The following is a 26154-nucleotide window of genomic DNA, read 5'->3' as shown; positions in this document are numbered from 1 at the left end:
TTTTAACTCCTGGGACTTCATTTCTCTGAGTCCTTTGCCACTGCTATTAGGAGCTAGCTTTACTAAAACACTCAAAATATGAGTTTAAAGTAAGAAATGAAGTAAACAGGCTGGGTGCAGTGGCTCACACCTGTAATCCCAGCACTTTGGAAGGCCGAGGCGGGTGGATCACATCATGAGGTTAAGAGATCGAGACCATCCTGGCCAACATGATGAAATCCTGTCTTTACTAAAAATATAAAAATTAGCTGGGCATGGTGGTGCATGCCTGTAGTCCCAGCTACTTGGGAGGCTGAGGCAGGAGAATCACTTCAACCTAGGAAGCGGAGGATGCAGTGAGCCGAGATCGTGCCACTGTACTCCAGCCTGGCGACGAAGTCAGAGTCCATCTTAAAAAAGTAAACATGTCCTTCCTGTTCTCATTTTAAACTTGATTTAGACTTCCAATAATGAAAGACAAGTGGGTGTGTCACATGTATGCTAGCAATGTGAAACAAATGCTAATCATATTTTTCAATTCGTAACTGCAGTTTGATTTTTGATGTTAGCTATGGGCTTTGGATCACCCTTCAATCAAATCAGCTTCACAAGTTAAATGGATTGTTTTTATTAATTTACAATGAAATAGTTTTTGAATGACTTAACACAAGAACCTAGAGATAACATCACAATTGCACTGTTATAAAGTTGAAAGGCCTATTCATTTCACTATCAGTTGAAATTCATTACCAGGTGAAAATTTGGGAGCTGGGTTTTGCACTGAGGATGCTACACAGCCACCAGCCTTTTTATTTTGCTCTTAATAACAGAAATACTGACTTAGTGAAATTACAAGCATAGGCCTCTCAATAGCTTTTTACGAGTCTGAACTTTTGCTTTCAATACCAAATAGTATCTGAAAAACATGCTCACTTTTGTGCTTCTTGAGAAATTCTAAGAACTGGCCCAGATTCATGTGATAGTCATTCCTTAATCCATAGTCACCATGGGCCTCAAGGAGTAATTCTTCAAAAGAATGGAAAAGGCGGAGGTCCTCACCATTTCCTTCTGTCTCCATGCTTTCGGCATGCTTACAAGAAATGTGCTTCCAATTGGGGTACCTAATTGTGTGCCAGAACTCCTCACAGTGCTCTTTGAAACCCTCCACACAAATTATACCAGGCTTTCCTGTCATGCAAAATCCAGTCACATCTAACCTTTTCCCAACATCCAAAATCTTTTTCCTTAGGTCCTGCTGATATATATGGTGACTGTAGATCCACATTCGGAGGAATGTGTTCTTGACTGGCTTTGCTTGTGTAGATGGTTCATACACAAGCTTTCTGCTCAGGAAATAAGATGCACTGTTGTCCTGTAGCCACTGGATTGCTGCACATACGCAGAGCTCACCTGGATCAAAAGTCCCTATGTAAGAAGTGAGACCTTTGTTGAGAAGTAGCTGCTGATGTCTGTCAAGTTCAGATGACCGTCCAAACAGCTGCAATGCTACATAGGGGTAGCTGTGAGGCATGGTCACTTGCAAATCAATTTTCACCTTAAAATGAAAATCAAATAGATTTAAATACCATAACATCCCATAAGCTAGTTTATCAATAGCAACTGCATGATTTTGAGAAATGTTATTGCTACTATTAAATGACAGCTGTGTACCAGGTACTTTACATACACAATTGCTTCCTTTTATGCATTAATTATTTCAATATTTATTGAACAACTACATGTGCCAGGTGCCCTTGTGCTGGGATAAATAAGTGAATAAGCCAGACACTATTTTTGCTCTTCATGAAGTCCAGAGCCTAGTGAAGGAGACACACATTAAACAAATAATTACACATAGCAAGTATTTAATTTCAATTGTGAGAAGCATTACCATGGAAAAGTGGAGGGTTCCATTGAAGTGTGTAACCAGCGGGACAGAATCCAGTCTGGGGAACCAGGAAGTTTCCTGACAACTGAAGGATGAGTAGGAAATAGCTACAACAGTGGTTCTCAAATGCCCAGTCCGCGTGTTACCTATGCTATGCTAATGTTGCTGGAGATAAATGGATCAGAAGATGGAGGTAAATTCATTTTTAGTCTTTAGATTTTTCCATCCGTATTTGCTTTCTGTGTTGTGCCATAAAAAAATCCACTCATTTACTCCTTAAAAGCCAGTTTTGTTACAGGAGATATTTAGATTTATGAAAATCATGATACATGTGCAAAGTAGTCCAACTGGATGAGTGAACAAAATAATAACGGCATAAGACTGCAAGATAGCTTAAATAAAAACTCCAGGTATATTTGTTAAAAAGGTGTGTATGTTTACATAAAATTCAAGATATTTACTGAAGACAATTTACAGAACATTCCATATCTTTCAAACAAGGTAATATGCACCCGGAATATTTCTATCTTTCCTTGACAGAAAGCTGTTCCAGATGTTTCAGTTAAAAACTGGGCACCTGGCAAACACTTAAATCAGGGCACCTACCTTGGGCTCCTCAATCTGGAGCGTAATTACAAATTCGATTTTCGGCGGCAGCGCCTCCCTTGTGCCTTCCAAATACCTCTTTATATTCGTCAGGGCATTTACATCTTCAAGTTTTACTTCTCCTTGGTTAGGAAACATAGAAAACAGCATTTCCATCTCCAGTAGCTGAAGCTGAAGGCTTTCTTTCACCGAAGCAGACATGTTGCCTCGCAATCAACCTGCCTGGAAACCTCACAAGGCTCAGGGACGCTGGGTTTGTCAATGCCAGCCGGTGTCCAGCGAAATTTCCCGAAGGTCCCTTTACGTGGAAGCAATTCTGCAGGAACGCTTTGCAATTCTGCAGGAACGCTTTGCACCGAGAGCTAGGGGCACAAACCGGACACTTACACTCTTCTTTATTTCCTGACTTCAAAATCTAGTATGCACAACATCCCCTAAAACACTCCGTTAAAACCCATATTCTGCGTACCCGGGCTCCGGGCTCCCGCCTCCCGCACCCCGCACTAGATAGGGGAATCTGCACTTTCAACAGGTGTTTGGAATTGTCCCGCTGCAGGTGGCAGGCAGACACTTGCAGCCGCTCTGCAAGCCTGAATTCTAGGAAAGGCTGGGGCCCGGCTTCCAATCCCACCCGGGGCTCGGGCTTGGGCGGAGCCAGACGCTGCGGCGAGAGAGGCTGCAGTGCCGGCGGGATGGGCTCCGGGTTCCCCAGCCCTGGTGTTACCCCCAGCGCCAGTCGCCACCCCTGGGTCTCGGACTCGCGGACCGCCCCCCTCGCCACGCCGGGGTGGCCTTTTCGCTTGGGCCGCATGCCAGGGCTCCGGACGCTTACGATTCACTGGCCTGTGCCCCGAGGGAGCCAGGATGAGGGTAGGGGGTGTCTCAGAGGTCATTAAATAAAAGATGTTTACAGCGAGCTGGGGGAAGGGGGTACCGGGGGAGACTGCGGCCGGAGAAGGCTTCCCGGATTCAAAGGTTTGGGAGATGACCTCGACGTCGGAGGGGGGATGCGGGCCGCCGGCGGCGCTCACTGTGGGCGAGGTCGCCCTGTCCGAGGCCCAGCGACGGGGCTGATACCCCACCCCCGCCCCTAGCCAAGACCACTAGGAACCCCGGCTTCCCAGGAACGCAGGGTCTGCCGCCCCCAGATGCCCGGATTTGGAGGCGGAGGCTGCGTCTCCGCGGCTGCAGTGCTCTGAGGGCCCGCGACCCTCGGCCCCAACCCCCGGGCCACCGCTGGGGCCTCACCCTTCCTGGTCATTCAATGGAAACAGCCCCAGAGCCCGCTCGGAACCGCAGCCGCAGTTCCTCAGGCGCGAGCTGCGCGCGCCCGGCGGCGAGGCGGGGGCGGGGCCGGCGGACCTTCCTCCGTCGTGATTGGCCGGGGGGCGCGGCGACAAGCCGGAAGCCACGCAGGGCCACGTCTACGGTTCTGAGGACTGGGTCTGGCTGCTGCAGACGTTGTCGCTTGGGCGTTTCTTCGCTGCGTGTAGGTGTAGGGGGCTTCCTGACCGAGGTAAGCTGGGCCCGAGGCTCGGAGTTGAGAAGGGAAATTACCGGTCGGCAAGGGCTCGGTGGGAGCGGGACAGGTCAGATTCTCGGCCGGACGGAGGGTCTAGCGGGCCGGCGCGACTGACCGAGCGGCGGAGCGCGCAGGACACACCTTCAGGGCCCTGCGCCCCGCGAGCGGGCTGCTCTCGGGCCCGGCTGCGGGTCTCCTGCCTGGGCTCTGGTCCGTGGACCTAGGCGAGCACCTCAGGGTGGAGTGCCAGGTAATTCGAGGGTAGGCGGGAGAGAGGCACTAAGGAGGTTTGAAGATTGAATGGAGAGTAGGGGGATACTCTTAACTTTTTGAGTGGACTCTGGATTTGGCAAATGTGCTTTCAATAAAGGCATTCGCAGACGCATTGAAAGTAGTTGTAGGACCTGAAACGCATATTATCTGGACCTTTTTTTTTTTTTAAATGGCTTTTTGGAGTTAACAGGACTGGTTTACACCCTTATGAATAATCATGACACGTAACTGCTCAGTTTTTACAAATATGTATTTATCCTTAGGAAAGAGATTTGACCACTGTCTTGAACTAAATTAGCTTGCCGAATGCCAGCTTTTTCCAACTGGACAAAAGTAACTGTTTTTCACCATTTCTTGTAAGTTCTGTTCATTGAAGCAATGAAGGACAATAAAGAAAACAAGATTATGAGGCTAGCAGCTGGAGGACTGCTCCTCATCTCTGGGCTAATTGGGAATTAATTGACCCAGGAAATGTATAATGTATATGGACTGCTGAAGGAAAACTACGGACTGAGGTTGGAAACCCCAAGTTCCACTTAATGGAAGTATCCCAGAGAAAGCAGTATTAGTGGGCTAAGGGCCGATGTTTTTGTTCTTGTTGTTTGTTTGTTTTGAGAGGGAGTCTCGCCCTGTGGCCCAGGCTGAAGTGCAGTGGCGCGATCTCTGCTTACTGCGACCTCCACCTCCTGGGTTCAGGCGATTCTCCTGCCTTAGCCTCCCGAGTAGCTGGGACTACAAGCGCGCGCCACCACGACAAGCTACTTTTTGTATTTTTAGTAGAGATGGGGGTTTCACCATATTGGTCAGGCTGGTCTTGAACTCCTGACCTCGTGATTCGCCCGCCTTGGCCTCCCAAAATGCTGGGATTACAGGTGTGAGCCACCGCACCTGGTCTGTTTGGTTTGTTTTGTTTTGAGACAAGAGTCTCCCTTTGTCACCCAGGCAGGAGTGCAGTGGCGCGATCTCAGATCTCAGCTCATTGCAACCTCCACCTCCCGGGTTCAAGAGATTCTCCTGCCTCAGCCTACCTAGTAGCTGGGATTACAGGCGCCCGCCAACACGCCCGACTAATTTTTTTTTGTATTTATAGTAGAGAGGCGGTTTCACCATGTTGGCCAGGCTAGTTTCAAACTCCTGACCTCAGGTGATCCGCCTGCCTCGGCCTCCCAAAGTGCTAAGATGACAGGTGTGAGCCATCGCTCCCGGCCGATGTTTTATTTTTTAAAGTAAAGGGGAAAGGTGGCATTCTTTAGGAAGAAGATATTGCTAGTTTTAGAGCAACATCGTAGAAGGGTGTCCCGATTGTCCTTAAGAAAATGGAAAAAGATCTGGGTAGTCTTGGAGAAGAAACTGTTGCCTTTTGCTTTTCCTTTGAGGATATGTCTCTGTAGTTTCGGAGAAATAGCAAAAGAACCACAAAGATTTCTCAGATATTTGGGGATATGTAGTTCCAGTCCACTCAAGAATCTGACTTTAGGCCTCAATCCATCACCAGCTATCTATGTTAATTTAGGTTAGTTTCCCCTTTTGTAAAAGGAAATGATCTTTGAGCTCATTGGAGTCTCTGAATAGGTGTAAAATCTTCATTTTAGTTGAGAGTGGACCAATTTAAGTGTGCCCGGGTCCGGGAATAGTCCTGGAGCTAAAATGGGAGGAGAGTGGGGACAATCTGTTATCTGCCCTGAGTCTGCCCAGGAGTGGACAATACAAGTTGGGCAAGATCTTCTAGGTAATTCTAACCCACAGGACTTACTGTCCTGCCCATTGCTCTGTCAAACATAGGGTTCTTTGAGGAGGTTCAGACTGAGACAGACCTATTTGTTTGGGGTGGCAGTTTTTGAAGCAAATGGTTTCTTGAGAGGTTACTTGTTATGCCTGAAACAATATTTCTTAATTTTGTAGACATGGATTTAGGTGCTATTACAAAATACTCAGCATTACATGCCAAGCCCAATGGACTGATTCTTCAATACGGGACTGCTGGATTTCGAACGAAGGCAGAACATCTTGATCATGTCATGTTTCGCATGGGATTATTAGCTGTCCTGAGGTCAAAACAGACAAAATCCACTATAGGAGTCATGGTAACAGCGTCCCACAATCCTGAGGTAATGGGTTTAGTGCCCTGATAAAGCAGACCATTATTTACAATACCAAGCCTTAGTGTCTGAGCAGTTTGACCTAAAGTACAAATTCTAATTCTAGGACTGTGCCTTCTCTTTTTTTTTTTTTTTTGAGACGGAGTCTCGGCGGGAGTGCAGTGGCCGGATCTCAGCTCACTGCAAGCTCCGCCTCCCGGGTTTACGCCATTCTCCTGCCTCAGCCTCCCGAGTAGCTGGGACTACAGGCGCCCGCCACCTCGCCCGGCTAGTTTTTTGTATTTTTTTTTTTTTAGTAGAGACGGGGTTTCACCCTGCTAGCCAGGATGGTCTCGATCTCCTGACCTCGTGATCCGCCCGTCTCGGCCTCCCAAAGTGCTGGGATTACAGGCTTGAGCCACCGCACCCGGCTTGTGCCTTCTCATTTATATGTGCTTTGGATGTGAAACCACTTTTTTTTATTTATTTATTTTTTTTTAAGAGCGTGATCATTAAGCTCATGATTCCTAAGGGTGTGGAAAGAATGAAAAGATACTGTCTTTTTTTTGGAGTGTTCATATTAGAGAAATAACAATGTTCTTCCAAATTTATTGATTTAAGACATGTTTGGTAATTGAAAATTGTTTCCTTTGTTAACTTAGCAGTGATTAAAGATATTGGGGATGGGTGAGGGAGGGTAAAGATTTGAAAAGAAACTTTTTGAACATTTTCAGACAGGTTTTTATAGCTCGGCAATAATTTCTTGTTCTGAATGAACAAACAGGTGAGCTTTGGCAGAATATTGATGATGCCTGATGGTTCTAGTCTTTGTGACAGATTTTAATCAAAGTATTCTTTTTGACACAATTATTTTTTCAGCTTTATTGTGGTATAAGTGATAAATAAAAATTGTATATATTCAAGTCATACAACACCATGTTTTGATATGTGTATACATTGTGAAATGATTAATACTATCAGGCTAATTAACATATATATTACCTCACATAGTTACCTTGTTTTGTGGTGAGAATACTTAAGATGTACTCTCAACACATTTTCAATATATATTATTATGAACTGTAGTCACCATGCTGTACATTAACATCTTCCAGAACTTATTCATCTTATAACTGCAAGTTTATGCTCATTGGCCAGCATCTCCCCATTTCCCTTACCCTCTAGCCACCACGATACTACTCTCTGTTTCTGTGAGTTCCACTTTTTTACATAACACATGTATGTTATGATCCTGCGGTATTTGTCTTCATGTGTCTGCTTATTTAACTTAGCATAATGTCTTCCAGATTCAACCATGATGCAAATGGCACTATTTCTTTTTTAAGGCTGAATAATATTCTGTTGTGTATATATATACCACATTTTCTTCATCCATTTATCTGTTTATATGCACTTAGGTTGTTTCTATATCTTAGCCAACCTCTTGACACCATGTAATTGTTCTGTATTGTCTGTAGACCATTAATACAGGGTTTGAATAATATGCTTCTATTTGATTGCTTGGGGTGTGGGATTTTTGCCTTTGTAGCTAAATCAGCAGCAAGTTAAAGTGGTGTAGGTCTGTGAAGGATTGTAACCTCCTCTTCCCCTAAACAAGGGCATTGCTTGTCCAAATATGTGATCACTATAAATGTGTAAATGTCTAAATATGTAAATCACCATAATTGATTGACCGATCGACTTCTAGGAAAAGCCCCACATTTATTGCTAGTTCCAGAGGCATTCTCAAAATGATTCTCGTTTCTTTCAGGTGACATTCACTGTGAACTACATTTTCTTTCTAGGAATTTGAGCAGAACAGTGTTGGGAGGCAGTTTTCACTTTCTGTCCCACCCGCTGGTTGACAAGCTGGCTAGTGTGTTCTTGGAGTTCCAAGTCATAGTGAGAAGGATCTCTGTGTGCCCTTATTCTGCTCCACTTGTGCCCTAGTCAGTTTATTGATAGTGAATGCACAGATCACAGCCTTTTACAAAGGCTAGTGTGGCATAGTGTTTTTAGGCGAGTCGGATAGACTTGCTGTTTTAATCAGTACTGACATTTATTAGCTGTATGGTCATAAGCAAATTACCTAACCTCTCTGAAGCTCAGTTTTCTCAAAGTAAGATTGGACTAAAAATAGGATTATTAGTTTAATTGATTTATGTGTGTCATGAGGATTTAATGAGGTAATAGATACATGAAATATCAGTATTAATATTTGGTGTTTATTGTTGAAGCTGCTCAGCCATCACTGTCTTTGGTTGAAGGGAAACAGCTTTTGCATTCTACTCTCAACTCAGCCTCATGAGTATGCACAGATTGCTTGTTTGTTTTTCTTTTAAGGAAGACAATGGTGTAAAATTGGTTGATCCTTTGGGTGAAATGTTGGCACCATCCTGGGAGGAACATGCCACCTGTTTAGCAAACGCTGAGGAACAAGATATGCAGAGAGTGCTTATTGACATCAGCGAGAAAGAAGCTGTGAATCTGCAACAAGATGCCTTTGTAGTTATTGGTAGAGATACCAGGTGATGATAAGAGTTACTGGTTTAAAAAAAAAAAAAAAAAAAAGCTTTGGGAACGTGATATAAACGATTGTATCAGTTTTAATCCAAGACAAATGGAAAGAAGTAAAGTGGAACTACCCTGAGTTGCATGTCTACCTGCATGACCTTTTTAGTAGGATGTGGTAGCTAAGTCACAACTGCAGCTTGGGGTTTGGAGTCTGACTCTGGTTTGAAACCCTACTCCAAAACCCAAGCTGCAGAATAATATATGGAAAATACTTCCTGACACAAGAGAAGCACTGAATAAATGTCTCCCACTCCCTCTGTAGGTTTTTTTTCTTCCCTACAGAGTCATAACACATGATTTGAACTCATTATTTTTAAAGATTTACTTTGTAATCTGTGTTACTATTGTTTCAAATATTTATATGATTTTTCCATGCTGGAGCTCACTGAAAAGTATAATTATTATTTCGCAGCTTTTGCCTTCCTTAACAAAAATGTATTTTTGTAAAATATTAGATGAAAAGTATGCTTTGCAACAGTAGCATTTCCTTTTGCATAAGATCTGATTTTAACCTGAGATTCTTTCAAAAGGAAATTTCTACTCAGTCTCCAATACCTGGACTGGTTTTTCTTACCCTCTGTTGTGTTACCAGAGGGTTTTCCAGATACCGATGATAGTAGCAGAAATAGCCAAGTAACTTATGTTCTGAAGTACGTTATCCCACCACAGTAAAGCCATCCCACATGTATTTGGTTCTTAACTATTAACTAATCTAAGTGATAAAACATCTTTTCCCACAAGGCAGTTTTTTTTTTTTTTTTTAATTTTTTTGACATGGAGTCTTGCTCTGTCACCAGGCTGGAGTGCAGTGGCACAATCTTGGTTCATTGTGCCCTCCACCTGCCGAGGTCAAGCGATTCTCCTGCCTCAGCCTCCCAAGTACCTGGGACCACAGGCGTGTGCCACCACACCCAGCTAATTTTTGTATTTTTTAGTAGAGATGGCGTTTCACCATGTTGACCAGGATGGTCTCGATCTCGTGATGCACCCACCTCGGCCTCCCAAAGTGCTGGTATCACAGGTGTGAGTCACTGTGTCTGGCCAAGGCAGTTTTTTAATCTGTTTTATTTTCAGATAGATAATTTGTTCTGACTTTACAAAATGGAAAACAGGTTCTTTATCCTTGGTGGCTTAATACAAGAACTGTCTTATACATACTGTGTATATTCCATGTTTATTGTTACTGTTCTTAGAGTTCAGACATGTTGCTATAGTCAAACTTGAAAAGGTATTTGGGTATGGTGTGGTTAAGAGTGTCCTTTATTTTATAAATTCATTTAAAAGCCAAAATTTTTCCAAGAACTAAATTGCGAAAGGTTATTGGAAAATGCTTCTAATTTACCAGTATCTTCAGAGTTTATAGCTTTCAGTTCAGATACAAGGAACTTATTATTTTGAAATTTGTGACATGTAATTTTGGCATTTGCTTGCAGAACCAGCAACCCTGCCAGTTTCCGGATGGGATATATTATTTTCTTCCTTTTCTTTCCTAGGCCCAGCAGTGAGAAACTTTCACAATCCGTAATAGATGGTGTGACTGTTCTGGGAGGTCAATTCCATGGTATGTAGTTATCCTGAGTTGGAAATTAAACAATCTTTAAAAAACTTCTATTTACAAAAGTAATGTATATTTATTTAGAAAATTGTGAAAATACAGATGAACAAAAAAATATTTAAAAAATGAACTCCTGGATACAAAAATACTAACTTTAAAAATAATCTTCCAGGTCGTTTCTGGGCAGGCATGTTTTGTTTTACCTATGGCAGTACTATAGGAGATTATAGGTGGGAAATTACGAACAAATACAACTTCCTTCACTTTGGTAAGGCTGAATTTCCTCAAATAAAAACCTTTTTAAGTACTTGAAGATGATCATTCTGGGGAGCTTTGTCAATATTAGGTTTTCACTAATAGCTGGTCTCCTGTGAAATCAGCTGTTACCTGTCAAGTAGTGATGGGCAATATCTTTGACAGGTAGTTCTTTATGTTATATCAAATGACAGAGAATTAAATGAAACAACACACTAGGATCCCCTTCTCACACTTTGTCTATTGTGAAGGCACTGCCTCCACTATGTTTTGAGGTGAATATTTTCCTGGTGTGAGATCTTTCTCATTAAAACAAACATCCACTCTTGACCTTTGAAACCTCCTTTGACTGAGTTCTGACTGTGTTCCCTTCCTGCACAGTCAGGCTGGCCTCTGTTGAGGGCTTGCGCTGCTTACCTTGTCTGTTTCCTCCTCTTCTGTCATTCTTCAGCCTTCTGCAGGTGAGTCTCTATCCTTACCTCTCCGTGAAATAAATGTCTCCCCAGCCCACCCCTGGCATCCATCTGCATTGTTATTGCCAAATCTTGTGGATATTGTAAAGTAGGGATTCTTAACCAGGGACCTCTGTGGCATGTCTGGGACTGCTGCAGAGGACCTGTGGATCTCATGATACGATGTACAGAGTGTTGTCCGCAGAAGCGCTTTCCCTGGGAGTGTACAAGTACCTCTGCTCAGATACTCAGAGGGGGCTGTGATCTAAAAATAATTTTAATAATTTATGCTTTAAAGTTCTTACAGTTGAAGTCTTTGTAGCTTTCCATAATGTTAAAGCTCTTTCTTTGAGCTTCTACTTGGCCACTATTCCATATTGGTCTTCTCTGTTGGCTCCTCTTCTGTCTCTTTCGGGGAGGACATTCCTCGGGACTCTCTTTCATTCTGCATGATTTCTGAATGATTATCTCTACTGTTATAGCTTGAGCTACCTTATTTATTTATTTATTTATTGTTTGAGATGGAGTCTCACTCTGTCGCCAGGCTGGAGTGCAGTGGCTCTATCTCAGCTCACTGCAACGTCTGACTCCCTGGTTCAAGTGATTCTCCTGCCTCAGCCTCCTGAGTAGCTGGGATTACAGGCATGTGCCACCACACCTGGCTAATTTTTGTATAAGTAGAGATGGGGTTTCATCATGTTGGCCAGACTGGTCTCGATCTCCTGACCTTGTGATCCGCCTACCTTGGCCTCCCAAAGTGCTGGGATTACAGGCATGAGCTACCGTGCCTGGCCTCATTCATTTATTAATTCATCAAACATGTTTTACTACCTGCTGTGTACCTCCCTCTAGTAGTCTGTTTCTGTTTCACTGTGTATCACAACCCATAGTAAGAAACTCATTATGTGTCATGACATGTCAATGTGTGCTTGTATGTATAACTGAAATAATAGTTTGAATAAACAATGCTCTTCCTTCCTACATGACATGCAATCATCTGTTTAAAATGCACAAATGCTGGTTTGTGTCTCAGTAAATTCCATGGCCCATTGGCAGGCTGTGGCCTGCAATTTGTAAAGCATTGGTCTGAATGGTGTCCTCCCTTAGGTGGCCTGCTTCTATCTCGTGTTCACCTTGCCCCAAACTATTCTTTCTGTCATCCCCAGAATGGTTGTCTTTTTCAGCATTTTCATTCTCTCTCTAGAACGATCACTCTTCTAGTGTTTTAGTCTAGAAAATGTTGAGGGTAATTTTTTAAAGCTTTCCTTCATTTCTCTCTTCAGCTTAGTGTATTTCAGGAAATGAAAAAAGGTTAATGTAGGGAGAATGGGGGTTAGGAGAAGAGTAGAGAGGTAAGGTGGGCTAATTCATACGAAACCTTGGAGGTCATGGCAAGAACCTGGGCTCTATTCCAGATGCAGTGGGACTCCATTGAAGGATTTTATGCAAGAGAGTGATATGATCACATTTTCATTTAAGCCAGTCCCTCTGTTTGTCGTAGAGAGAAGGGAAAGGAGAGTTGTAAGAAGGAAAGAGACCAGCTAGGCCACTCTTGAAAAATTAGTATTGCATTCAAAGGATTTTGTGGTATATGGGGAGAACAGAACTGTGAAGAACACATTCTAGGTTTCTGAGTTGATGAGTTGGATAGATAATCCTTTTCATTGGGTACATAAACTAGTCATTTAGTAAATGTTTCTTTGGTAATTTTGATATTGGTCATAAAATTATTTTGTTTCTTCCTTTAGCATGTCTTTTAGAATAATGGGTTCCTCTAGTAAACACTTTCATTAAGCTAACCTAAGCTCTTATTTGCATTTTTTGAGCTTCTCCATCTCCTCCCATCTCATCATTATACCAGAGCTAAGGTTGCCTTCATAAGGTACCATTTCTATTAAATCACTTCAGGGCTCAAGAATTTAAAGTGACTCCTTTTTGCCTCCAGTCAAATTGTTGTGTTTGAGGTTCAGGTCCAACTGACAGGTTTAGTCACTGAATATTTACTTATTGGTTACTGGTCCAGTTTGCTATCCATTTTTCTTTGTTTTTTGCTCATGGTGCTTTTCTTATAAGTTAGCTATGTTTAACTGTAAGCTGGTTTTCTTTTTTTTTTTTGAAAATTACGGGATGTTTTTGAGGTTTACAATGAAAGTACAGTCCTTTGGTAAAATTTAGTCTTTGGCTTCTGCTGGGTACCTGGGGCACTGGCTGGGTTCACTTTAAATTGATTCATGACAGGCCGGGCATGGTGGCTCACACCTGTAATCCCAGCATTTTGGGAGGCCGAGGTGGGTGGATCATTTGAGGTCAGGAGTTTGAGACCAGTCTGGCCAACATGGTGAAACCCTGTCTGTACTAAAAATACAAAAATTAGCCAGGTGTGGTGGTAGGCACCTGTAATCCCAGCTACTTGGGAGGCTGAGGCAGGAGAATCCCTTGAGCCTGGGAGGTAGAGGTTGTAGTGAGCTGAGATTGTGCCAGTGCCCTCCAGCCTGAGCGATACGGCGAAACTCCATCTCAGAAAAAAAAAATCATGACAAAGTTCCTTTGTACTCCTGCGGTTATGTATATTTGGGCAGGATATTCATGCGAGGGCCTGTGCTTGGTAATAGCTCTTCAAGAATGGGTTTTCCCCTCTTCCCTGCTTAGTGTTAAGATAACTGTTGTGGGAGTGGTGACATGGGGTGATTAATTTCTGACTCATCCTCACACTGAAGGTATAGTTCTTTGGGATTTCAGCTTCATGAGAGTCTTCTACTGGGTTCTGCATCTTAGATCACCGTGGGCTTTTTTTGCTCTGAAAACCGTAGCTCAATTTCTAGTTTAGAGGAATTAATTCAGAACAAAACTGACTTCCAGACTAGCTTAGATCTTGAAGTTCTTGCCTTCAGGTATGTTTCGGCCTGATAATTCTGTAACTTGTCAGCACTGTAGTTCTTTTTAAAAGGAGATTTTTGTCTTTTATCTAGCATTTTAGTTGTTTCCAGGAGGACGATTCATCTGAATTATGTAGTTTGCAATGTTACTGGATTACTGGAAACAGAACTCAATTATTACTTGTCTATATTGCTTTATATTTACATTATTACCTGTTTATATGTAGTGATTTTTTTTTTTGGCTACTAATGGTCATTTATATTTCTTTTTTTCTTTTTTTTTTTTTTTTTTTTTTTGAGACGGAGTCTCGCTCTGTCGCCCAGCCTGGAGTGCAGTGGGCGGATCTCAGCTCACTGCAAGCTCCGCCTCCTGGGTTTAGGCCATTCTCCTGCCTCAGCCTCCCGAGTAGCTGGGACTACAGGCGCTCGCCATCTCGCCCGGCTAGTTTTTTGTATTTTTTAGTAGAGACGGGGTTTCACCGTGTTAGCCAGGATGGTCTCGATCTCCTGACCTCGTGATCCGACCGTCTCGGCCTCCCAAAGTGCTGGGATTACAGGCTTGAGCCACCGCGCCCGGCCTATATTTCTTTTTAAGATCATTTTTATGTTTTCTAAGATGTCTGAGATGACAAAAAAGGATTTGTCACCCTGAAATTCCTACGTATGAATGCATTTAAACTTTTTTCTCTTTGTTAAGAAATGTGGTGAATTGCTTTTTGTATTTCTACGACAGATTATGGCTTGTTAACAACACCCCAGCTGCACTACATGGTGTACTGTCGAAACACGGGTGGCCGATATGGAAAGGCAACTATAGAAGGTTACTACCAGAAACTCTCTAAGGCTTTTGTGGAACTCACCAAACAGGTGAAAAGTTTATTGAACATGGTTAGAGTTCAAACAAATGAATAAAGTAACATAGTCTACTGAACAGATTATCTTTTTGTCATGCCTCCTCCTTCCTGTTCCAAAAATGCTGCATATCTCCTTTTTTGTTTTGCTCTAGGACTGCTCAAGGTTCTGGTCTATGTATCCTGCTAACTTACATTGGTGTTTACTTGGCAAAGCACGTAGTACATTCTGAGATCCTTTGGGGAAGAAAACATGGTGGGGGTCTTGACGATGGTTATCATAAGTATTCATTCAGATGAATTTGATCTTAGTTAATGTAGGTGCTATTGGCTTAATACCTGAGGCATCTACTATTGAGATTTTCTTCTAGGTATATTGGCTTGTTAAATGTGGAGAGATTTGAGAAGTATAATTCATTTGATCAACAAATACTGAGTGTATGTCCTTACCAGGCACAATTAACTAAAAGCCCTTGCTCTCATAGAACTTAAAATTTGGGGTGAGGATAGCTGGGAGAGGAGACAATTAGAAAAAAAACAAATCTGCCTGATGATGTTACTACTATAAAAAGGATGACATGTCATTACTGCCCATTTGTCTGTGTGCTTATTCTTGCATTTGAATGGCTGCCTTGTAATATTACTTTTAAGGGACCCTTTTAATTGAGACTAAATTTTAATAAAGCTCTATGCTATCAGTTGTTCAATCAGCGAAACTCTTCTATTGTTCCAGGTGTTTTTAAATTTTACTTTAGTGTTTTATAATTTTAAAAATTGATAAAATTAATTATAATTGATAAAATATAAAAATTAAAATAGATGAGTTAACTGAATATTTACATATGCACATATGTATATATGCTTTATATTTCACATTTATTTTTATAACTTGAAATTTTTCTTCCATGTGTCTTTTTCCTTTGTAGGCTTCCTGCAGTGGAGATGAATACAGATCACTTAAGGTCGACTGTGCAAATGGCATAGGGGCCCTGAAGCTAAGGGAAATGGAACACTACTTCTCACAGGGCTTGTCAGTTCAGCTGTTTAATGATGGGTCCAAGGGGAAACTCAATCATTTATGTGGAGCTGACTTTGTGAAAAGTCATCAGAAACCTCCACAGGGTATGTCATACTAGCACTGTAAAAATTTGTTTTTAATGCTCTTTGAGGCCAATCTCACTTATAAACGAAGGTGGTAAAGTGAGTTAAGAATCATGCAGCTAGTCCTGGCTCTGCCACATTTAGACACTGAGAAATCTTCCCATTCTCAGAGCAATTGAAACATGGTCTGCTCTCTCTGCCTGTAAATCACACCACTCCTCATAGTCTACAGGAAATCAGGTGGGGAAAGCAAAGTCAGGAAATGGCATTCTAGAGCAGTGGTTCTCAAACTGGCATGCGTCAGAATCACTTTGAGGGCTTGTTAGCACACAGATTCCTGGGCTCCACTTCTGAGTTTCTGGAGGTCTGGCATAGGATTTGCATATGATAGAAATTTGCATTTTTTTTTTTTTTTTTTTTGAGACGGAGTCTCGCTCTGTCGCCTAGGCTGGAGTGCAGTGGCCGGATCTCAGCTCACTGCAGGCTCCGCCTCCTGGGTTTAGCCATTCTCCTGCCTCAGCCTCCCGAGTAGCTGGGACTACAGGCGCCCGCCACCGCGCCTGGGTAGTTTTTTGTATTTTTTAGTATAGACGGGGTTTCACCGTGTTAGCCAGGATGGTCTCGATCTCCTGACCTCGTGATCCGCCCGTCTCGGCCTCCCAAAGTGCTGGGATTACAGGCTTGAGCCACCGCGCCTGGCCTAGAAATTTGCATTTCTATCAAGTTTGCAGGCTTTGTTCACGGTGCTTGTCTGGGGATCCCTTTTGGAGAATCAGATCTAGAGGGTAGCATAGTAAGTATTATTAGATACCTTGTCTGAATTAGATATACTATGGAAAGCGAATGTAACTGCTTATACAGTTGTTAGTAATCAGTGTTTTCCACTCAGTGCAGAGTAGGAGGAGGAACTTTTCTTCAGATTTTAGTTGTAGTAAGAGGTGTTCTGGATTTATCTGCATTATAGACCCTACATTATTTGCTTAGGACAAACCTGACTTGCAGTTATGTTTTGTTTGGCTGCATTTATGTGTTTGTCTGTGTGCCACTGTTTAAAAATTCCGTGACTTCTCTTACATATTGGAATCTCTAGCATCTCTTTACCAAAATCAGAAAATGTTCACACATGGCATTAGTCCACTGCAGTCAGATAGATGCTGCCCCCCTTAAATAGGACATGCATTCTAGAACTCTACAGACTTCATCATCCAGTTGCCTCATTCATTCATGTTATTATGCCTTACTTAATAAGCATTTAAAATGTCAGTGTAGTCAACCAATTTGAGCTCCTTTTCATTAAATTGCTTGTTTTGACATTTACTTGACAGTTCAGTTCTGCCACTTATTTATCCATTTATTAAATACTGAGCTCTTACTCTCTATGCTCTAGGCTTTGGGACTACAGTATGAACAAAACCATAGTCCTTGCTTTCCTGAAGCTTGCATCATGTCCTTTCGTCAATCTTATGATCCCATCCCTGACAAAAGCCTTTTACTTCTTAGTTGCCTCATGTTGGATTTGTCACTCTGCTGCTGTCATGGCTAAGGAATAGCCAAATTTTCTAATAAATTTGATGCTACAATTGCTGAGATTTCAGCAACTTTATGTAAATTTCATAAGCCAGTTATCTCTCAAAGTTATAATTCTTTGCTCTTAATTACCAGTGTTTCTTTTTATTGGTGGTATGAACAAATAAAAATCATTTCTGTAGAATTAAAGCACATACCTCATCTAGTGCTGATTATTTTTTCTATGTAAAGGAAATCACGGTGCTAGGTAAATTACATTCAGAAATGTAGCTTTCAAAAAAATTTTATGGGATACCTGTCTAGCCAAACCAACCTGCTTATAAAATGGAATTTTATAATAGTAGCATAGCAAATTTCAGCATAGGTTTTGAATGCTCCTTTTTTCACTTTGCAGTGAAAGAATTTGACCTGTAAAAATCACTAATAAACTATGTACTATTTAAAGATTATAGTTAAAGATTAAGACATTGATTTTTAGGAGGATAATTTTAAGAGAAAATTCTAAAACTCTTTATAACAAATTCTTAGACTGAAATGCATGTAAATTATCCTGTGTGCTAGGAATGGAAATTAAGTCCAATGAAAGATGCTGTTCTTTTGATGGAGATGCAGACAGAATTGTTTATTACTACCATGATGCAGATGGCCACTTTCATCTCATAGATGGAGACAAGATAGCAACGTTAATTAGCAGTTTCCTTAAAGAGCTCCTGGTGGAGGTATGGTTGGGGGATTGGCTACCCTCTAAAACAAGACTTAGTGAAATAGTTCCATATTTTATTGTTATTTGTCAGAAAGGCAAAATTTATGACAAATTCTTTACATTAATGGGCAGAAAATTCAAAAAAGAGCAGTGGTAATACCCAGTCATTTGAACATTTGAGGCTTTGGAACTTGAAGGTACTCTTTTCTTCCTTATACTGGCCGAGTTTTGTGATTTGAAGCTTTAGGAAGTTTTGCTTCCATCATAATTGAAACTTTGATGAGAGTTCTGTGGTCACTCCATAAAAGCCCTAAATTCTAAGAGGAAATATCATCTGATATATTAACTGATTATGATAAGCTTAGTAATGTGAGATTTGTTTCATTTTGCTATATTAGAAATAAATCTCAGGCTAGCTTTAAGTACACAACATAACTGGAAATTTCCAGGCTGGAGTGCAGGGGCGCGATCTCGGCTCATTGCAACCTCTGCCTCCTGGGCTCTAGCAATTCTTCTGCCTCAGCCTCCCAAGTAGCTAGGATTACAGGTGCATGCCACCACACCTGGCTAATTTTTGTATTTTTAGTAGAGATGGGGTTTCACTATGGTGGCCAGGCTGGTCTCGAACTCTTGACCTCAGTTGATCCACCCACCTTGGCCTCCCAAAGTGCTGGGATTACAGGCATGAGCCACTGTGCCTGGCCAGATACTTTTATTTAAAAAATTAAAGAGGTGAAGATCAGGAGATACAGGCTTCTTAAAAGAGGATTTCTCATAGAATTGCTTTAAATAGTGCTCAAATGTATTTTAGGCTTTTTTCCTGGTATACATGTGAATTTTCAGTCAGACATTTATGGCATAAACTAAGGCACAACTAAACTGATAATTTTGTTAGCCTTTAGAATTCTCATTATATTTGTTTTCGTAGACGATACTTTTGATGGCAAGTTAAGTATTACTGTTTTTGTCTAGATTGGAGAAAGTTTGAATATTGGTGTTGTACAAACTGCATATGCAAATGGAAGTTCAACACGGTATCTTGAAGAAGTTATGAAGGTATTGAACCATTTTTGTTTTCTGGTAGTTTGTGAATTAATATCATGTATCTTGAAGTTATGAAGGTATTGAACCATTTTTGTTTTCTGGTAGTTTCTTAATTAGTATCATGTTTCTGTGAGGAAGATACTGCCTTCATAAAAGTGATTATGTTGTAGTGCATGAAGCTGAGCTGCTGTTCATGTAAAGGTAAAGAGAAATAAATAAGAAAAAATTTAGTTTCCTTGATGAAAAAAGGAAAACTTCTTTCCTTTTCTTGGAGTTTTCCTTTAGAAAACTTGTGAATTCTTTCTCTGCACCTTTGTAATGAATGTCAATCTTTCTAAAGGCCTAATAAGCCAGTTTTACAGCTCAGGAATATTTTTGTTTAAGGTCCTAGAGTCACCAACTTCAAATATAAACATCAAGGAAGATAGCTCACCTATCTCCCAGTCGCAGGAGAGTTTAACTTAGGTGTTTGGGTCCAATTTGTAACTATCTACCTGTCACAGAGGTACGAAAAGTTTTATTACTCCCTTAGAGAAGGGCGGTTAACACAGGTGGCCATCCCTATTACCAGGTAAGTTTAGGATAGACATGTGTGACAAATGGTGTTGTCAAGTTTTCCTGTTTGAGGACTAGTGTTAAAGAAAAAATAATTCATAACACTTGTTAAAATGGTAAAGCAGACTTGATTCAGGACTGTTGTGATAGGTACAGGGACTAATGTGATGGAGTTTTGCAGTGATAGGAGAAAGATTGGGCTCAACTCCAAATATAGTAAGGAAAAGTGGGGTTTTATAGCCAAGGAGCAGGGTGTGTAGGGGCAGGTGGTGGTCAGTGGATGAAAAATTACTGAGAGGAAACATGAGGGTAAGTGGGTGGTATTTTGGCTAAACTGATCTAACAGGACTTTTGCTGAAGGTAGGCCAGCGCGGTCACATACTATCTGGGGGATGGTGGAGAATAAGAACTCAGATCAGATGTCCCAAGTGGTCATATATCAGGATGAGGGATTCTCGCTAAGCTCACTTAGCATGACTCTTATTAAAATCGGGCTATTGGAAGACAAGCCTAAGGACAACGCCTAGTCAGGCTTAGGTGAGCCTGACTGAAGTTTGGTCAAGGAGAGAATTTTTGTCATTAGCCATCTTTTATCTTTGGAAATTGGATTGGAATGTGTCTGCTGGTTATATTAAAGAGTGAGCATTTATCTTTGCTATCTCTTAGCAAATTAGCTTGTGATTGAACATCAGTTTGGCTTAATACTTATTCAGTAATAAAACTATTTCTTGCCCTTTTTTTTTGGAGAGGTTTTCTGGAGTGGTGGGAGATTTCTGTTTCTAATTATTTCTCTGGTGTCCACCAGATGACCACCCTTGGCACCACACTGCTTGATCGGAGAGTTACCAGGGTTCATGGACAAAACTGGAAGCCTGTTTGCCTATATTTTCTCATTAACGAGCAGTTCTCCAACTTTTTTGTACCTCGTTTCAAGTTCTGGCATTTATACTAGTTTTAGTTACCTTTCCATTCTCTAGAAAGCAGGAATTATAAAGTCAGATTCCTGCAGAATTTGGACAGGTAAAGTGAATGAGGGCAGCAGGTGGCTAAAAACAGGGAAGTGTGCCAGATGATGTCAACTGTAGTCACACACTTCAAGAGAAGCAGGAAATCTGAATTTTCATGTGAATTTCCAACTTTTTAAAAAAGAAACAGTGTCTGACTGAAAATTTACATGTATACCAGGAAAAAAGCCTAAAAAAGAAACAGTGGCTGAGCAAAACGAAATATATCTTGAGGCTGCTAGTTTATGACCTGATTTTAATGTATGGTTATAATAAGCTCATTCAAGGGATTCCATCTGGGACCCATTTGCCTGCCTGTCACAGGGATTGGGTTATTTCACAGTACTTGGGTTATTGCTTTAGTATTTTCATTTTCTGTCTTAAACATTTATTACAGATAAAATAACCTAGTTTAAGAAACTGTTACTTCTCAACTCACTGTCTTCCAGATGAAATATTTTTAGCTCTTGCCATTCCTGAGGTCTCCTACATCCAATCGAATGCTGATCTTTCTTTTGCAGTTTTTCTACTATCAGTCTTTCCTTAACCATTCTTAAAGCTCTCTCAGATCCATCCATTCTTGACTTTCCCTATTCACTGTTGCTGATCCAGCCACTATTTCTTACTGGGATTAGTCCTAGAAGCCTCCTGATTCCATTTCTTAACCTTCTCATTGAACTTGCCGCTGTTTGTAAACGAAGTTTTATTGGAATAGAGCTATGCTGATTTGTTTATGTATGGTCTGTGGCTGCTTTTGCACTGTAATGGCAGAATAATTGTGACAGAGACCATATGGCCTGCAAAGCCTAAAATATTTACTGTCTGGCCTGTTACAGAAAAAACTTGCAATTCTGCTCTAAGCTATTCTCCACACTGTAGCTAAACAGCTTTCTAAAACTGTTAGGTCATGTCACGCCCCCACTTGTAATCTTTCGTGTCTTATAAGGAGACCCTCATCTCTCTCACCGTGCTTTACCCCTGGACACGTGCTTCCAGAGTGTGTTCACACTCCCATTGTATACATACCATTTTGTATTTTAATGCTTAATCGTCTTCCTCACTGGACTCAGCCCCAGTATGTTTTGATCCCCTTTGTGTCTCTGGGATACTCGGTATGCAGGGAACATTTGACATCTGAGTAATTGCTGTATTTCTTTAAATACATGTGTTATAGGTACCTGTCTATTGCACTAAGACTGGTGTAAAACATTTGCACCACAAGGCTCAAGAGTTTGACATTGGAGTTTATTTTGAAGCAAATGGGCATGGCACTGTAAGTTCTCTTAATTACAGTTGGCCTTAGGTGGCACTTTTCTTTATAATGAGATTTCTGTATCTGGGAGGTAATAATAGGTAATATTGTACTTTGTTGAAATAATTGGATGTGACAAAAAGATCCTTTGGTTATCTCATATATTGATGTATTATGAAACTGTGATACTCTTTTACTTGGTAATGATTCTTCTTTCAATGTGAAGAGATACACTAAGGTGTTTTGAATAGTTTTTTTTTTTTAACTTTACAGTTCTTAATTTTGTTATAAGCATGTTGTCTATGCACTTTTCGGCTGGCCATAGGAGAGGAAAAGAAAAATTCAGTCGCTATGGTGAATTGCAAAGTGTTGGAAAGTTGATAATTAATAAGAAATGAAAATGAATTTAAGGTAACTAGTGATAGGCATATAAAATGTTTCAATTTATGTTTTACATAAAATTACATTTTAAAGTGTATAGTTAAGTAGTTTTTTGTAGATTCATAATTTCAGAATATTTTAAAAATGTTTTTATACTCACCTCATTTAATGAATGCACTTGAGGTGGCTATCAGAACATTTGAATCTAAGCCGAATAATTTTCCTCATTAATTTAAATTGGCTTTTAGAGGGCATAAATATAAAAAGGGGAAAAATAAGTTCCTGCAAAATGCAATTAAGATATAACTTTAGTGATCTAATGGAGAAGTTGGTAAATTATTTTCTAAAGGGTAGACAGTAAATATTTTTGGATGTTCAGGCCATAAGGTCTCTGTTACAGCTGCTCAACTCTGCTGATCTAGCTTAAATGAATGGGTGTGGTTGTGTTCCATTAAAACTTCACAAAAACAGGTGACTAGCCTGTGCCTTATTTTATCAAGAAAAATGTATTTCATCAAGTAGTTGAGCATAGTATGCTAATCTTGCTCAGTATTAGGCCTCTAGAAGGCAATAAAAAAGATGGGTAAGGTATTTCCAAATGAGGTAAGACTCTTGAGGAGCATGATGAATTATGTATTGTAATGACTATCCATCATATTATTTGCCATATTTTGATAAATACTAGGAACTCTTAATTTTGCCTAGCTCATACCCTTAAGTTTTAGAATAAAACTGTACTAGTCGCAATGAATTATTTCCTTCAAAGTATAAAGGATACAGACAGGCTCTAAGTAACCTGGTTGCACAGAAATGACTTAGCTGGTTGAAGGGAAAACATGAACTTATTGTGTGTGTTCGCCTCTTGTCAAGGTGGTGTTTTCTTTGTAATCAGATGTTTAAATTTTTATAGCCAGTTATATAATCCACAAATAAAATTTTTCCCCTAGTACTATCCTCTGGGTTTTAATGTGATCTTACATTAATTTCATACATTTTAAGGCTGCCACTATTTTTCCCCTCAGTTTCTCCAGATTGACAAGGAGGGAAAAATGGGTTAGCTAGAATAATAGTATTTATGACTAGGTTTTGGATAGTGTTTTGAGACTGATTTTATATGCTTTTGCTGCAGGCATTGTTTAGTACAGCTGTTGAAATGAAGATAAAACAATCAGCAGAACAACTGGAAGATAAGAAAAGAAAAGCTGCTAAGATGCTTGAAAACATTATTGACTTGTTTAACCAGGTCAGAACTGATGGGGCAGTGGACTCTTGGTTACCTTTACTTTATTCAGAAGATGGATAGAACAGAGTGTGGGTGCATACAAAATTAGAGACGTCCTGGCCTGGTGGCTTCCTTGCAATAGTGGTATATTCAGTTGAGATTTATAATGAAATGGAATGACAGAACATTTTTTAATATGCTTCCCTTCCCCTACATCTTATGATGGGAAATTTCAAGTATATTGAGTAGCTTCTACCTAAGATCACAGATTCAGCTACTCAGTGTATACATACATATTATTATTTTTTTTTAACCAAACCTCGAGGAAATTAAGTAAAAATAACTGGTTGTCAGGCCAGGTGCGGTGGCTCATGCCTGTAATCCCGGCACTTTGGGAGACCGAGGCGGCAGATTACGAAGTCAGGAGATCGAGACCATCCTGGCTAACAGGGTGACTCTTTCGTCTCTACTAAAAATACAATTAGCTGGGCATGGTGGCGGGCACCTGTAGTCCCAACTACTCTGGAGGCTGAGGCAGGAGAATGGCATGAACCCGGGAGACAGAGCTTGCAGTGAGCCGAGATCGTGCCACTGCATTCCAGCCTGGGCGACAGAGTGAGACTCTGTCTCAAAAAGAAAAAAAAAAATAACTAGTTGTCTCATTGACAAAGGACATACATGTGGGTTAGTTGGGATTGGGGTTGGAGTGTCGTTTGGCAGTGGAAAAGCAGTACTCAGGGTAGAGGAAAGGGATTCAGTTATTTGACTGTCTTGCACACATTGGACACTTTATATACCTTACTGTGTAATCCTTGCAGTAACACAGGGAGAGGTGTTACTGTAATTCCCTTTTATAAGTGAAGAAACAGAGATCTGTCTTCAGTTATATCTTATACCGAAGCTCATATTTCTCCATTTTATCTTGATGCTTTCTATCATTGTGGGGTAATATCTCAAAAGGGATGTAATTATAAAGAAAAATGAGTGATGGAATGTTAGGCTGAGCCTTAGAGTTATCCAGTCTAATTTCATTTTATAGATAAGGAGTACTAAAGGCAAGTTTCTCAAGAGCTAGTTTCAGTATTCTTTGTTACACCTTTCATTGTCTTCCATGGAGATCTCCATCTCATTGTTCATATTTATCCATCCACAAAAACACTTCAGTTAATCATGCTGCATGTGAGAAAGCATAGGATATAGGCTGAGTATCTCTTATCCAAAATGCTTGGGACTAGAAGTGTTTTGGGTTCCAGATTCACTGGATTTTGGGATATTTGCATATATATAATGTGACATCTTGGGTGTGGCACTCAAGTCGAAAACACTAAATTCTTTTGTTTCATATATGTTACATACGATTAAAGGTTTTATAGAATACTGCAAATTTAGTGCATGAAACAAAGTTTGTGTCTACTGAACCATCAGAAAGCAAAGGTGTCACTCTCAGCCATCCATTGCACAATCTGTGGTTGTTTGGCATCACCATCATTCCTGACTCTGAATTTATATGCTGTCAATAAGCAACATTTTTTATACTTATTCACACACAAGTATTTAATAGTAAAAAATATGATACATATCTGGCATGCATGGAAACGATGTATCATAGCTGAAGGAGGCTGAAAGACTCTTTTTCCCTTGGGGATGCTGAATGAACTGTGGGCCTGCCTTTAGTGGGGTTTTTTGTTTTATTTTGAGATGGAGTCTTGCTTTATTGCCCACGCTGGAGTGTAGTGGCGCAGTGTTGGCTCACTGCAACCTCTGCCTCCCGGGCTCAAGCAGTTCTTCCTCAGCCTCCTGAGTAGCTGGGATTACAGGTGCCCACTACCACACCTTGCTAATTTTTATATTTTTAGTAGAGATGGAGTTTTACCGTGTTGGCCAGGCTGGTTTTGAATTCCTGACAGTGAGGTCAGGAGTGCATTTGTTTTTTTATTAAGAGACAAGGTCTTGCTGTGTTGCCCAGGCTGGAGTGCACTGGATGTTCACAGGCATTATCACAGCACGCTGCAGCCTCAAACTCCTAGCTTCAAGTAATCATCCCATCTCAGCCTCCTGAGTAGCTGGGACTGTAGGTGTGTGCCACCACACCTGGCAGTTGTATACCCACATGACTGACCTATCACAGAAGGCCAGGTGTGGAATTTTTCACTTGTGACGTTATTTTGGCCCTCAACATGTTTCAGATTAAGGATGTTCAACCTGTACTGTGATTGGTTTTCTAAGAAAAACATCTATTTCCAAGATTTGCTTGTGTTAAGTGGTTTCTTCCATTTGTTTCCCCATTTTGCAGGCAGCTGGTGATGCTATTTCTGACATGCTGGTGATTGAGGCAATCTTGGCTCTGAAGGGCTTGACTGTGCAACAGTGGGATGCTCTCTATACAGATCTTCCAAACAGACAACTTAAAGTTCAGGTGTGAGAGAAACTTTAAAATAACTTTTTTGAATATTAGC

The 26154-nt window shown here is 40.9% G+C and overlaps 2 protein-coding genes across 10 annotated transcripts in view; one reads left to right on the top strand and one right to left on the bottom strand.

Annotated features, from left to right (window-relative positions):
• Window positions 1–591: 591 nt before the first annotated feature.
• RWDD2A (RWD domain containing 2A) lies at window positions 592–3852 on the bottom strand. Of its 4 annotated transcripts, none has more exons than XM_003897849.3 (3): window positions 3722–3852; window positions 2474–2835; window positions 592–1534 (listed from the first exon to the last, which is right to left on the bottom strand). In XM_003897849.3, exons 2-3 carry the CDS (start codon window positions 2672–2674, stop codon window positions 857–859), a joined length of 879 nt encoding a protein of 292 aa, XP_003897898.1. In that variant the 5' UTR covers window positions 2675–2835; window positions 3722–3852; the 3' UTR covers window positions 592–856. The 4 variants fall into 4 exon arrangements, with proteins under 4 accessions (XP_003897898.1, XP_009203850.1, XP_017813547.1 ...); XM_009205586.4 differs by having other exon boundaries at window positions 2474–2595; window positions 3722–3804; XM_017958058.3 differs by lacking the exon at window positions 3722–3852 and adding an exon at window positions 1871–1952 and having other exon boundaries at window positions 2474–2587.
• A 14-nt stretch (window positions 3853–3866) lies between these two features.
• PGM3 (phosphoglucomutase 3) overlaps window positions 3867–26154 on the top strand; it is a 29536-nt gene continuing 7248 nt past the window's right edge. For 2 of the 6 annotated variants that reach the window (XM_021937537.2, XM_021937542.2), the window contains exons 1-11: window positions 3867–3989; window positions 6171–6376; window positions 8690–8874; window positions 10414–10481; window positions 14792–14925; window positions 15836–16031; window positions 18099–18256; window positions 19213–19296; window positions 22018–22116; window positions 23606–23719; window positions 25992–26114. In XM_021937537.2, coding sequence (XP_021793229.1) covers window positions 6173–6376; window positions 8690–8874; window positions 10414–10481; window positions 14792–14925; window positions 15836–16031; window positions 18099–18256; window positions 19213–19296; window positions 22018–22116; window positions 23606–23719; window positions 25992–26114 — 1365 coding nt within the window. In that variant the 5' untranslated portion in view covers window positions 3867–3989; window positions 6171–6172. Of the gene's footprint in view, window positions 3990–4047; window positions 4246–5462; window positions 5998–6170; window positions 6377–8689; window positions 8875–10413; window positions 10482–14791; window positions 14926–15835; window positions 16032–18098; window positions 18257–19212; window positions 19297–22017; window positions 22117–23605; window positions 23720–25991; window positions 26115–26154 lie in introns of those variants that run through there. The other 4 variants (XM_021937538.2, XM_021937541.2, XM_021937539.2 and 1 more) reach the window with 4 other exon arrangements.

Source organism: Papio anubis, chromosome 6 (assembly GCF_008728515.1).
Source record: "Papio anubis isolate 15944 chromosome 6, Panubis1.0, whole genome shotgun sequence".
Classification (NCBI taxonomy): domain Eukaryota; kingdom Metazoa; phylum Chordata; class Mammalia; order Primates; family Cercopithecidae; genus Papio; species Papio anubis.
This window is presented reverse-complemented; position numbering and strand designations above follow the sequence as displayed.